This window comes from Cricetulus griseus, chromosome 6, assembly GCF_003668045.3.
Source record: "Cricetulus griseus strain 17A/GY chromosome 6, alternate assembly CriGri-PICRH-1.0, whole genome shotgun sequence".
Lineage (NCBI taxonomy): Eukaryota > Metazoa > Chordata > Mammalia > Rodentia > Cricetidae > Cricetulus > Cricetulus griseus.
In genome coordinates this window covers 32,476,245-32,489,297 of record NC_048599.1, presented here as the reverse complement: position 1 = coordinate 32,489,297, position 13,053 = coordinate 32,476,245, and the positions used below count along the sequence as shown (strand labels likewise).

At 42.0% G+C, this 13,053-nt stretch overlaps 1 protein-coding gene across 3 annotated transcripts in view; it reads right to left on the bottom strand.

The window, feature by feature from the left end:
* Nucleotides 1-1,478, bottom strand: part of Ralgapa2 (Ral GTPase activating protein catalytic subunit alpha 2) — a 281,098-nt gene extending 279,620 nt beyond the window's left edge. For all 3 annotated transcript variants that reach the window (XM_035446794.1, XM_027421594.2, XM_035446793.1), the window contains exon 1: nucleotides 1,215-1,478. In XM_035446794.1, the coding sequence (XP_035302685.1) occupies nucleotides 1,215-1,320 (106 nt within the window). In that variant the 5' untranslated portion in view covers nucleotides 1,321-1,478. The remainder of the gene's footprint in view (nucleotides 1-1,214) is intronic.
* Between the last annotated feature and the right edge of the window lie 11,575 nt (nucleotides 1,479-13,053).

The window sequence follows — 13,053 nt, the reverse complement described above, 5'->3', positions numbered from 1 at the left end:
GGTTCACTGATTGGCTGGTTGACTGACCTGTCTCCCACCCAGAGATAGTTTACATAATATAAATAGAAATAATTAGCAACTCTTAATCTCATTAACAAGATGCTTAAAAATTCTCACCTTCGAAATGAATTCTTTAAGTCCTATTTTCTCAAGTGACAGCTGCTCTAAAAGTGAGTGTTCAATTTTTATTATTGCGATTTTTTCAACAGTAAATACATGTGGGAGAAACATGCCTTTTCCTTGTCCCCAAAATACAGACATGTCTGTCCATAGACAGGCAAAGATGTTTCTGTCTTGAACAAAAGTTCAGACAGACAGAACTAGAACCACTTAATATATATAGTCTAGCCAAGCTATACATCAGCAGCAGCAGGAGGAAACCTTGTGGACACTTCACAGCCACGGAGATGAGCTTTCAAGTCTTTACAGGTCAATTCCAGGCCCACTTGGGCTCTGCAGAACCTCCACCCTACAGGCCATAAAAAGGGAAGGCAGCAGGGAGTCATTCTGGTTACAAGGGAGAAGAAGTCACCCTGAACCCAAGAAAGCCTGGGTTTCTCTGAGCAGAGACCCCTTCACCCCAAGAACTCTATCAGCCCGACCCTCCTCACCCAGAAAAGAATTAAGTGTAAAAGGGAGAAGGGCAAGACAGAAGAAATGACATCCAAAGGGGAAAAAAAAAAATGGTCCTGGGATCACTTGGAATCAACCTATCTTAAATCTCACACTCAAATATAATAACATTTTAAAAGGAGAGTGGGTGAGAGAGATGGTAGTTCAACTAAGTCTGTGATGGGATCACTTGAGGTCCTGGTCTAACCCAAGTTGTCAAGAATTTAAATTTTTAAAATGGCAGGGAGAAATGGCAGAGATGTGTGTTCTTGCTCGCTCCACTTGTGCTGGGTTTATTTCCTGGAGAGGACAGGGTATAGTCACCTCTGTGCCTGGCCTCGAGATTACCCGAGGCTAGGCGCCCAAATGAGAATCTTAAGCTAAGTTTACACTTGAGGCGACAGGGCAGCACCCAGGGCTAGCCTACCGCCTTCAGGAACAATGCTTCAAGTGTCCCGATCTGGGCTAGCAGGGGTCCTGTGCGCACCATCCCCAGTCCCCTGCATCACTCGGACCTGAGAACCCGCCAGGCCCACGACAAGGATAGGACCCGATCCTCCGGCAGGTGGCCCTGACCACACAGCCCACGCCCCGCGCCTCACCCAGCAGCGCCCGCAGGTGCTTCAGGCGGGTCAGCACGTCCTTCTTGGGGTCCAGCACCTTCTGCGTGGACTTTTTCACATCCCCGTGGCTCCTTCGGGAGAACATCCCGCCGCGGGAAGCCCGAGCCCCGCCGGCGGGGCAGGAGGCGCCTGCGCCGCACGAGTCACAGCATAGGGTCGCGGCGAGCGCGTGTCGCTCTGGCCACTAGCCGCCCCCCTCCTGGCCGCCGCGCCGCCTCTGCCTCAGCGGAGGCTCCAGGAAGGAGGGGCGGGCCGAACGGCCAGGGGCGGGGCAGGAAGGCGGTGTCGACGCGAAACCCTCGGCCCCGCCCCACGGGAGCCTCCGGTCCGCCCCTCCGGCGACGCACGCTCGCAACCCGGACGGTCTCTCCACACAAGCGCCAGGAGCCTGAGACCTCACGGGGACGCGCGCCCAGCTCCGAGTCTGCGCTGTGACCTCCAATCAAATTGCTGTGTCTTCCACACGGCCACGAGAGCGTGGTCCCACCCCTCTGAGGGCCGCAACTGCTCCCGGGAAATGTAGTCCCCAGAAGACCAGGCGTTGCGACCTCGTTTCCAAGAGTCCTAGAGGGGCTTGACCCTGCCTTTGAAAGTCTCCCTTCTCTCTGACTCCCTTCTCTCTACTGTGTCGCCTCACTTCCCCAACCGCCTGCCTACCTTTCTCTCTCCCTCCCTGCCTCCCTCCCTCCCTCTCTCTTCCTCCCTCCATCCCTCCCCACCCCCTCAAAAACAGTAAGAAAAGTTGTAGGAGGTTTAAGATTTGAACTATTTCTAGGTTTCTGGATTAACAGTAAGGAGGAAGACAAAGTCCTTGTGGCCATACCAAAACCGGATATCTATTTCACATTAAAGTAAAGAAAATGGCTTTGGCAGCAGAAAGGGGTGAACTGGAGCTCAGTGAGGAGTCCAGTCAGGCCCCAAGGCACCTGGAACCCAACCTCAAGTGCTAGGTCTGGAGGTCAGTCTTGCCCCTTGATTTGTGGAAAGTGCATGCTCCTGTGTTGTGCAAGGCCACATAGCAATCCAGTAACAGAACCAGAAATAGAACCTGAGGGGCCTGACTCTGGGGCCAAGATGCTTTTTAAATGCCAGACACCTGTTCCCTGAAACAAGACGTTAAGTCAGAAGATGCTCATAAGGTTTCTTACCAGAGACCTGACTATAGACTTGTTTATTAGCATCTGGATTCCCCAAGGTTTTCAGCTTTATTAGCAAATATTTAAGGTGGCAGCTTAGTCACATGCTTTCCATCTAAATAGGGACAACTCAAGTGTCTTTTTCTCTAGCTGAGGGAAGGGCCATGAATTCTTGTATTTAGCTCTGTATTTGACCTCTACAAGTACTAAGTAAACATATAAAATGAAATGATAAAGTAGTCCTATACATTTCAACTCAGCATGCAAAAAACATCTCAGTTCTTGTAAGTTCTATTTTTAGAGTTATCAAAATAGCATGGTTAAAAGTGAGATATACCCAAAGGAATATTATTCAGCCAAAAAAAAAAAAATAGCAGTCTACTGGCAAACCCAACAGCATGAATCTCCCAGACCCTGAGATTTGATCTCCATGCTAAGGATGGTGGCAGAGCTGCTGCACTTCCTGCATCCCCCGATGACGTCATAAATCAAGGCCACAACCTCCCCAAAACTGTTAGGAAGGAGAGTCAAGGCAAGAGAGTGAACATCAGTTTATCCTGTGCTCAACTACAGGTAGTAAAACAATGAATTCACTGCCCCATTCCTATGAACAAGAATACCTATCTTTTCTTATACTGACTGAAAAAATAAAATGTATTTATCTCACAGATGTTTCTCTTGCAATGTGAACTCTCATTACCATCAAACATCTATTGAGAATCTGTGATGTAAAAGCATAATCCTAAACCCAGAGAATAAAAGATGTATAAGAAGCAGGTCCCTGACTGCCAGAGCTTCCAATCCAACTGAGGATGAGAAACTAGACAAATGTATGTATTTCTGTATGCTAAATATATAGCTCTATTAAAAAACATAATAGATATTAGACAGGCATTTATGCATATAAGTTCATTTCATCTATCATACTGAGTGAAAATATAAAACTGCAAAAAAACATTTTTGTCTTTGAAATTTTTATTGAAAAATCATTTCTTTGCTGGTGTCCCCCTCTTTATTATTATGTTGTGATTCTTATACAATTCTAATCAAACTCTACCCTTCTCTTCTACTGAGAGACATGCTTAAAATTCTCAATGAATTTCCCATTTTTACTCTCTACCCCTGAAATGACATAGGACTCATAGGACCAGCCAGATCAACAGATTGTTTGATTTTGTGTCAGGGATTTGATATTCTTTTTTTCTTTCTTTTATTTATTCTATGTGTCCGTTACATCATGTATCTTGAACGCATTCATTTCCCTATCCCTTCCCATCTGCCCTCCACCCCTGCATCTGCCCCCCCCAAGAAAATAAAACAAAATTTAAGAGAAAAAAATAAAAATCTCAGCATGGAAGCTTCACTATGACACAGTGAGTCACACTAAATTCCTTTGTTCATATATCTTTACTTGCAAGTATTCGTTGGTCTGGTTTGAGGCCTCTAGTTTCTACTACACTATCAAAGCTGAGTCCTCACTGGGACTCTTACTGGACATCCTATTGTTGTCCTGTGTTGTGGAGATCCTGTAGCTTTGGATCTGTGGGTAGGGTCCGTTCACGTGCGCCAGCAGATCATAGATGGGGTGGATGTTGGGGCAGGCCAAGTCATAGCCCTGTTTCTGGGTCTGAGCAGCTGCAGGGTCGGTCCACCTGCCAGTTCTACCCTGTGCTCACCACCAGGGTGAGCTCTCCATCATTGCCCCAGCTAATTTACCTCTTGCAGCAATGAGTGAGGGGTGGGAACAGTTCTGCTTTCATGCCCTCAGGGGTGGCTCCCCCACACACCTACACAATCAGTCGCCAGCTCTATTGAGTTGCCCTGGGTGAAATACAGGGGCCTCTCCTGAGTGTTGCAGATGGTGAGGGGCAGGGACAGCCCTCCTGCTCTTATTACCCCAGGGCCAGCTCCTCCACCTGTCTCAGGCATTGAGGGGAGGCATATCTCCTCCCACCATGCTGCCACATATCAGATTAGTAATGGGGATAGCTCTCCCTTGTTCACATTGGGGATGGGTCAACCTCACCTCCAACCACTGGGCAGCTCTGGTGTGCTACCTAGATGAGGGGCAGGTCCTGCTTTCCTGAGTGCTGCAGCTGGTAAGGGGAAGGTCAGCTCTCTCATCTGTTGCAGATGGTGAGAGGTAAGGGGGCATCTCTCCCCCTCCCACACCACTGCATGACAGACGAGTAGTGGGGACAGCTCTCCCTTGCTCACTACTTTTGGCTGGCTCACCCACACCTCCACCAACAGGGTTGGCTCCATTGTGTTGCCCAGGCAAGGTACAGGGCCGGTTCTCCAGAGTACTCCACGGAAATGTACTCCACGGTTCTCCAGAGTGTTGCAGCTGATGGGGGGGGTGTCAGAGACAGTTCTCCCATTCTTATGACCACAGGGCCAGCTCCCCCATCTGCCTCAGGCATTGATGGGAGGGAGGGTATCTCTCCCCAGTCCATGCCACCATATAGCAGATGAACCCCCCCTTTTTATGAATTACATATTGGCATTTTGATGATTGTCTACACACAACTATATTGCTCATGAAAATTCCCATTTTGTTGTTCTCTCAAAAAGTTCTCTTGTTGAAGCCGGGCAGTGATGGTGCACGCCTTTAATCCCAGCACTTGGGAGGCAGAGGCAGGCGGATCTCTGTGAGTTCCAGACCAGCCTGGTCTACAAGAGCTAGTTCCAGGACAGCCTCCAAAGCCACAGAGAAACCCTATCTCAAAAAAATAAATAAATAAATAAGTTCTCTTGTTGAACTTTGAACCCTTTGAAGAAATCATTCACTCTGTAGTTACTTATTTCTTCCTTGAACTTTAGAGTGTCAAGTACTTTTCAGACACAATATTGCCACCTTGATCAATAAATAAGAAAAGTGAAATTCAAAGTTTAAAACTAGGGCCTGGAAAGGTGTCTCAATTATTAGGAGTACTGGCTGCTAATAAGAGAACCCAGGTTCAATTCCCATCACTCACATGGTGACTCACAACCATCTGTAACTCTAGTCCCAGGCATCTTATGTCCTCTTCTGGTTTCTGAGGACATTGCATGCATGTAGTGCACATGCATACATGCAGTCAAAATACCTATACACATAAAATCAAACTAAATAAATGCAAACTCCTGGAGTCAGAGAGTTGGCTCAGTAGTAAAGAGTACTTGCTGTTCTTCCAGGGGCACCCAAGTTCTGTTCTCAGCATCCATGTGGGTGGTTCAAGATCACTGAAACTCCAACTCCAGGGGATCACCAGCACATACACAGCAAAGAGTCACACAGGCAAAAAAAAAATGTAAATTTAAAAAATTTAAATCTAAAAAAAAAAGCTAAGCTTATAGCTTGCAATACAAATTAAGCTATGCTGAAATAACATTTAAAAAAAAAAGTCTAGAGATATTACCAGTAATCAGAGGTGTTGTCTGCATTGGGTGTTTCCAGGCACTTGGCCTCTTCTACAAAAACTAAATAAAAGCCCACACGAATTCCAAAGTGATGAGGGAACTTTATCTAAAGCAATAGAAAAGACCAGAATATGCGGTAGAGGAGCAGCAGGCAGCATGAGTGAAATACTCTTGGGATCCCAATTACAGCTTGGAGCATTTTTTGGCTTTTTGAATCAGGGTTTCTCTGTGTAGCCTTGGCTGTCCTGGAATTCGCTCTGTAGACCAGGCTGGCCTCGAACTCACGGAGATCTACCTGCCGCTGCCTCCCAGATGCTGGGATTAAAGTGGAGCATTCTTTTATGAGGTTCAAGAGGAGTAATTTGGTTACAAAAGGGTACTTCTCTATGTTGGTTAATAGACTTGAATTATTCAAGTTTGCTCCATAATACATCTTATTCTAATCATATGCATGCCCGATTATGCATAGGCATAAGATGGTAGATAGAAAAGCCATTTGAGAATGCAGTTTTGTCTTATTGAGCCTGTATCCCAAACCTATTGGACTGGATCAGTCTTTCCATTCTGGTTGAACTGAATCTCAGTCTAAGTTTGATGGTCATTAAAGAGAGGAGAAATGTACTCCACTGTTCAGAGAGGGTTGTGCATGCAACTAAATGCAGGTGGAAGGCTCCTTGGTTGCTAGCAGGTTGCTAGGTGCATTGTTAGAAGTGAAGTGTGTGTGCATTGTGCATGGAAGTAACAGTCTCAGACTGCCAAATGCATTATTAAAATAGCACTGTGTAACACGAAAAATAAAAACCCAGAGATAGATATTGGGATTCAAGCTGATGGTCCGATAAGCAAAGCATCCAGCCCCTAGTTCTTACCTCTACCTCAAGCTGAAAGGGCTATCCTGTCCTCAGCATGGCTGGAGCATAAATCTCACATGAGACCCCTTACATGTTGCTTTTATACCTCTCATATCCTGGGATGGATGGCATGGAATCCCAAGTGCTAAGGTCACCTTTGTGTAAGCTGTTTCTCTTTAGGACTGGATCAATTTTGTGTAGCTCAGTGTAGCCTTGAGCTAACAGAGATCCATCTGCCTTCTCCTGAGTCCTGAGATTGAAGGTGCATGCCACCACTGCCTATGCTCTATGGCTTGTGGCTAGCTTTGCATTCTGAACCCTCAGACAAGCTTTATTAGATGATGTATCACCACAACACTGTGTGCAAAACCCAAACCAATTAAAGTCCAATACTACTAAACTATTTTCTGTGCTTGACTGCTTCATGGGTGTAGCCCAGAACATTGCTTGCCTAGCATGCATAAAAATCTGCATTCTATCTCTAGAACCTCAAAGTGGACATGGCATCATATGTCTGTAATCCACTTTCCTATAGGAAAGTAAAGACCAAAAAATTTAGAAATTCAAAGTCATCTTCAGCTACAAAGAAAATTTGAGATCAGCCTGAGCTAGAGACTTTGAGAAAAAGGAAGACAGACAAACATAAAGACAGACAGACAAGACACCTACAAGATAACAGTATAATAGAAAAAATGTAGCTGGCAGAGAATGAATATAATTGTACAAGTCATACAAAGGGCCAGGCGTTGGTGATGCACACCTTTAATCCCAGCACTCGGGAAGCAGAGGCAGGCAGATCTCTGTGAGTTCAAGGCCAACCTGGTCTCCAGAGCGAGTGCCAGGATAGGCTCCAAAGCTACACAGAGAAACCCTGTCTCGAAAAAAACAAACAGAAAAGTCAACAAAATTATATACTTGTTTGTTGCTCCAGAAATTCATCTAAAAGTATACCCTGAATATCTTTTTCCTCCCCTGTAAAACTGAACGTGTAAGACTAATCTTCCCAGCATTTTTCTAGTACCCAGTATAGTAGGAAGAACAGTGTCTCTTACCCTCCATAGAATTCCTCTACGTTCTAATCCCCAGAAACTATAATTGAAACTTTATTTGGAAGAAAGGTTCTTTAAACACATAAATCATTCTAAAATCTTGTGATGAGATCATCATATATTCTCTGGACAGGTCTTAAATCCATTGACAACTGTCCTTGTAAAAGATGGAGATGACAGGGACAGTGAAGTAACTCAGTAGGTAAACTAAGATGCAAGCTGAATGACCTGATCCCTGGAGCCCATGCAAAGGTAGAAAGAAAGAACCAAGTCCACAAAGTTGTTCTCTGACCTCACATGTATGCTGTGGCATGTGCATACACACACACACACACACACACACACACACACACACACACACACACACACACAAATTAATTAATTAAAGTTAAGATAAAAGAAACCGAGAGGAAAAAGAGAAACGGCAGGAGAGGCCACAGAAAGGTAGAGGTTAAAATTAATGCAGCCACAAGCCTAAGGCAACCAAAACCAGAAAAAGCAAGACAAGATTCTCCCTGAAGCTCTTCCAGGTTTGCCTGAGCCTGCTTGCTAACAAATTGACACATCTAAGTTCTAGATCTTTAAGAAGATGAATCTCTGTTGTTTGAGGCCACCAAGCATGTGAAGATTTTTGGTAGTCATACAGAAAATGAGTTCTTCCATACGCTGGAGAGAACTCATTGATTGTGTAACAGGATGTGATCAGACAGGGCACATCCACATACTTCTGACAGTGGCTGGCTGCAATCCAGTAAACCCACACAATGAGTGTGATGGAATACAAGATAGATGTAAAATCAAAGAGAAAATTTCCTGTATACTGATTTGAATGAATGAATCTCCCAGACACATTACACATAAAAGCAATAAACAGAATATAGAAAACAATAAACAGAATACAGAAGAAACATTGGAAGGGTGTCAAACAGAATCAATGCTGTAGGTGCCTACTTCGGTAGGATGGCAGGTGATGGGGGAGGAGATATGGCAGTGTCCTTGCCAAGAACATCTTCTGTGTTGTTTCAATTTGAACAAGTGAAATACTTTACGTGTTTGAAATAAAAAGTAGCAAAAGTATGAAACCCCAAGTGAAGCTCTGTGACTTCCTAACAGTCATCCTGATGTTGAGGTGTATAAAGTGTGGCAAGTGTTTGTAGGTGCAGCTCCTAGGATCTACCTGTGTGATGTTCCAATTTTTGAGTTCATTGTAATCAATGTTTTTTATTTCAAAGAAAAGTTTAAAATGGAACAAAAAATCAAAAAAATAAAGTATTGGCAAATATGGCTAACCACTATAAAGCAAATACAATTATTTCAAGGGATTTTTGAAAACGAATTCTCACTACAGCTCCTTAGAGGGATATAGTCTCACAGCAAAAGATCTGCAAAGAGATCTAATAAAGAACTAGTATTTTCACTGTAACAGAAAGGAGATACCCTCAAATACCAGATTTAAAAATTAAGTAAAAATTTTGTACTGTTAGCCAAGCATGGTGGCACACATCTTTAATCTCAGCACTTGGAAGGCAGAGGCAGGTGGATCTCTATGAGTTTAAAGCTAATTTGTTCAACATAAGAGAGAGTTCCAGGCCAGCCAGGGATATGCAATGAGACTCTTGTCTATAAGCTAAAATCTGAACAACGCTAACGATATGAAATCATGACAAAAATTCACAGGTGGCCAGGCAGTGGTGGTGCATGCCTTTAATCTCAGTACTCAGGAGGCAAAGGGAGGTGGATCTCTGTGAGTTTGTGGCCAGCCTGGTAAACAGAGCAAGTTTCAGGACAGCCAGAGCTAAACAGTGAAACCCTGTCTCTGTCTCAAAAACAAAACAAACAAACAAAAACCCCAAACAACAACAACAAAACAAAACACAATAAAAAAAATCACAGGTGAAAATGTATTCTTTTCTGTACAGACATGTAGTTATTTCAGAAATATTTGTAAAACTACTTGCTTTGCTCACGTCTAATTAAGTTGGAACTTTGCTCAGTTGTTTGTCAATCATGTGCTCATGTATGTGTGTGTGTGTGTTCTTGAATTCCCAGTTTTATTACATTGACTCAGGTGTGGAAACCCAGCCATGACTCCTCTGACTTGAATACTGAAACTGGATTTAAGTCTTGATCTTCCTGGTTGACACTGTTGTGACTATCTAGGTCCTTTCTCATTCCAGGAAAACCCTAGAATTAGGGTTTCTGTTTCTAAAAAAGAAAAATAATCCTTCTACCATTTCTAAGTTCTTCTAATCTCTAGCAGTGTCTAGAAGCAATGATCCCCAGTGGTAGTGAGCACACCTAGCATTCAGATTGCTCCTTCCAAATGTCATTTTTACCTTTAGAAATGGCAGTTCTAGATCAGGTGCAAGGAAAGTATGTAGCAAATTTAAGATGTTGGGCAGAAACCAATGAGGAAGTTTAAAACCAGAAGCCAGCTTGAAGGGACCCTAAAACCAAATGTGACCATTTAATCAGCTTGAAAAAGAAAATCTTTCCCTACTGAAAGACTCTTCAATGAATGAAAACTTAGAAAATGAAATTCTAGGATAACTTAGTTTATCATTAGAAAGAATAATAGATTATAACTTCCTATTTATTTACTTATTTATTTACCTATTTATTTAGAGGCAAGGTCTCCTGTAGCCCAGACTGGCCTCAAACTTCTAACTTTCCTATTTTCACTTCCCTAATGCTGACAATACAGGCATGTACCAACATATCCAGACACACACACACACACACACACACACACACACACACACACACACACCCTAAAGTGGCCAAAACCCTTTGTCAGTTAACAAAAGGGAGAAGTCATGTGAACTAGGTTTGGCTTTCAAAATCCTAACCAAGGAAAATTGCCAGATAAACAATCTTGCAATTGATTTTTCAGAAAAGCATTGAGCATGCAAAGTAGGTCCAAAGAATAAATAGTAACACTCATCAAAATCTTATGCTGTCTGGTGCTGTTTACTATTATAATTTATTCATATAAAATCAAACCAAGAAAGAGCTATTGAACACTACTATGGGTAAATTGTGATTATCATAATGTTGTACCTTCCCAATCATTTCTGTTGAACAAAAAAAAAAAAGGTCTTTCAAGGGCCTTGTGAACATTGAAACTTATATAATCACCATGTTAAACATTTCTCAAACAATTCTACAATTCAAAGTTACTAAATTTGTTTCCATAACAGATCCAGGGCAACATTCATCACTATCCATCAAATGAATGAGTTTGTTCACTACTTGCTTACCATCATCTCCAGCATATTTGGAGCATGTTCAGTATGATGTTTTCCCTCTCTAAAATATTATGTAACTGTCTTAACTACTCTTTTATAATTGTGATAAAACATCACATCATTGCCAAGGCAAGTTATAGAAGGAAGTGTTTAACTGGGGTTTACAGTTCCAGAGAGATAGAAGTCTATAAACAACATGGTGCTGAAGCATCAGCTGAGAGCTCACACCCTGATCCACAAACAGGAAGCAGAGAGAGAGCACACACCTCCTACAAGGTCACAACCCCTAATCACTACCAACAGACACCAACTTGTATACTAGGAATCAAGTATACAAATGCCGGAGACTTCTATTTCAAACCACTACAGTAGCCCAATTTAAACATTCTATGTTTATCATCTGAAACTTATTAAAACCATCATTTATCTTCACTCTAGGCACCCTGTTTCTTCTATATTGGTGTTGCTACTAACAGCAAAGGAGAAATGCCTGGCAAGTACCATCTTCCCCCAACCAACTCTTGCGCAAACACTCAGTCCCTGTTGTCAGAGACAATGTGCTCATCTTGTGAACTTTAATAGTTGGGATTCTTTTAGGCGATTATGTTGACCAGCGCTGTAGGTCCAAATAAGTAAAAGTTATCTCAAAGTTCAGTTATCATAACATTTTGTGCTCACATCTTAATTCCTCTGAGAGTCTTTCAGTTTGGCAGGTTTTATTTTTTTCAGGGTGACTAAAATAGCAAATGCTTGCATATTGATTCTAATTGTCATTAATAGCTTACTGATTTTAGTGCGAGGAAAATTCAGTTTTTAGACACAAATTTTCCTACCAAACAAGTCCATATTCAGGAAGAAGATCTTTCAAGATGTCAGCTATACTGTGCATCCTTGTTTATGTACTTTTGCCACACAAAGCCAGCTCCTGGTGGATTCACATGAACAGTCATTTGTATTGATCATGGGACTCATTACATGCTTCTTTTCTAAAAGAAAAACTATAGTCTAATAAAACTATAGTCTAAAAAATTTAAGATTTTTTTCTTATATCAACTTTTGCCATGCAACTTTGACTTAATTTTTATTTTTCTACTTCACATTCCTCAGAATCTACATTGTCTTTCTAAGTTGGCTTTCTGTTACTATGAAGGGGTTGAGGGCTCACCAGAAACAACGTGGGGAGAAAGGGGTTGTTTCATCTTACATCATCAGGCATCATCAAAAAAAGACAAGACAGGAATTCAAAGCAGGAGCTTGAAGCAGGAACCATAGAGGAACACTGGCTTGTTAGTTACCCTTCTTATATAGCCTAGGAATACCTGCTGTAGGGATGGTGCCACCCACAGTGGGCTGAGCCCTCCCATGTCAATCGCAATCAAGAAAATACCTCACAGACATGCGTACATGCAGATAATTCATCAACTGAGGTTCTCTATTTCTAGGTGACTCTAGTTTGTGTCACATTGACAAAGACTATGATATACATCTACCTAAACCTCCTTAAAAATATTTCATAAAGATAAAATACAAAACCCAATGTTTAAATAGCAAGGAAGGCTCACAACTAGGCATGGTGGCACACATGTTTAATCCCAGTGCTTGGGAGCTGGAGGCAGGAAGATCTTGAGTTCAAAGCCAACCTGTAGAAAACCAAACTAAAAAGAATTTTTATGATATATAATAGAATACATTGAAGATCTGTGTTTTTTCCTCCAAAATATTTCCTATTAAGTTATTTTTTAATAGAAAAGTCTTAGTTCTTTTTTCCCTTTCAAATATCTGCCAAAAAAGGCATTTAACACTTAACTTAACACTTGACTATAAATCATTTTATATGAAAATTTCATTCAAGGACAGACTTGACATATATATATTATATATATATATATATATATATATATGGGTAGAAACCATCGATTTTCTAAATTTATTCAAGCAAATGTTTCACAGTTATGCTCTTTAACCATGATGTCATCTATGTTGGATGTATTTTCATTTTATATAATCAAAACAGAATTAACATCTCAGCATCTGATCATGGATACACATCACATCAACATTAGGGAAAAATAGTAAATACCAGAAAACTTTCAAAAGTTAAAAAAACAATCTAAATGACCATAGTGGGAAGA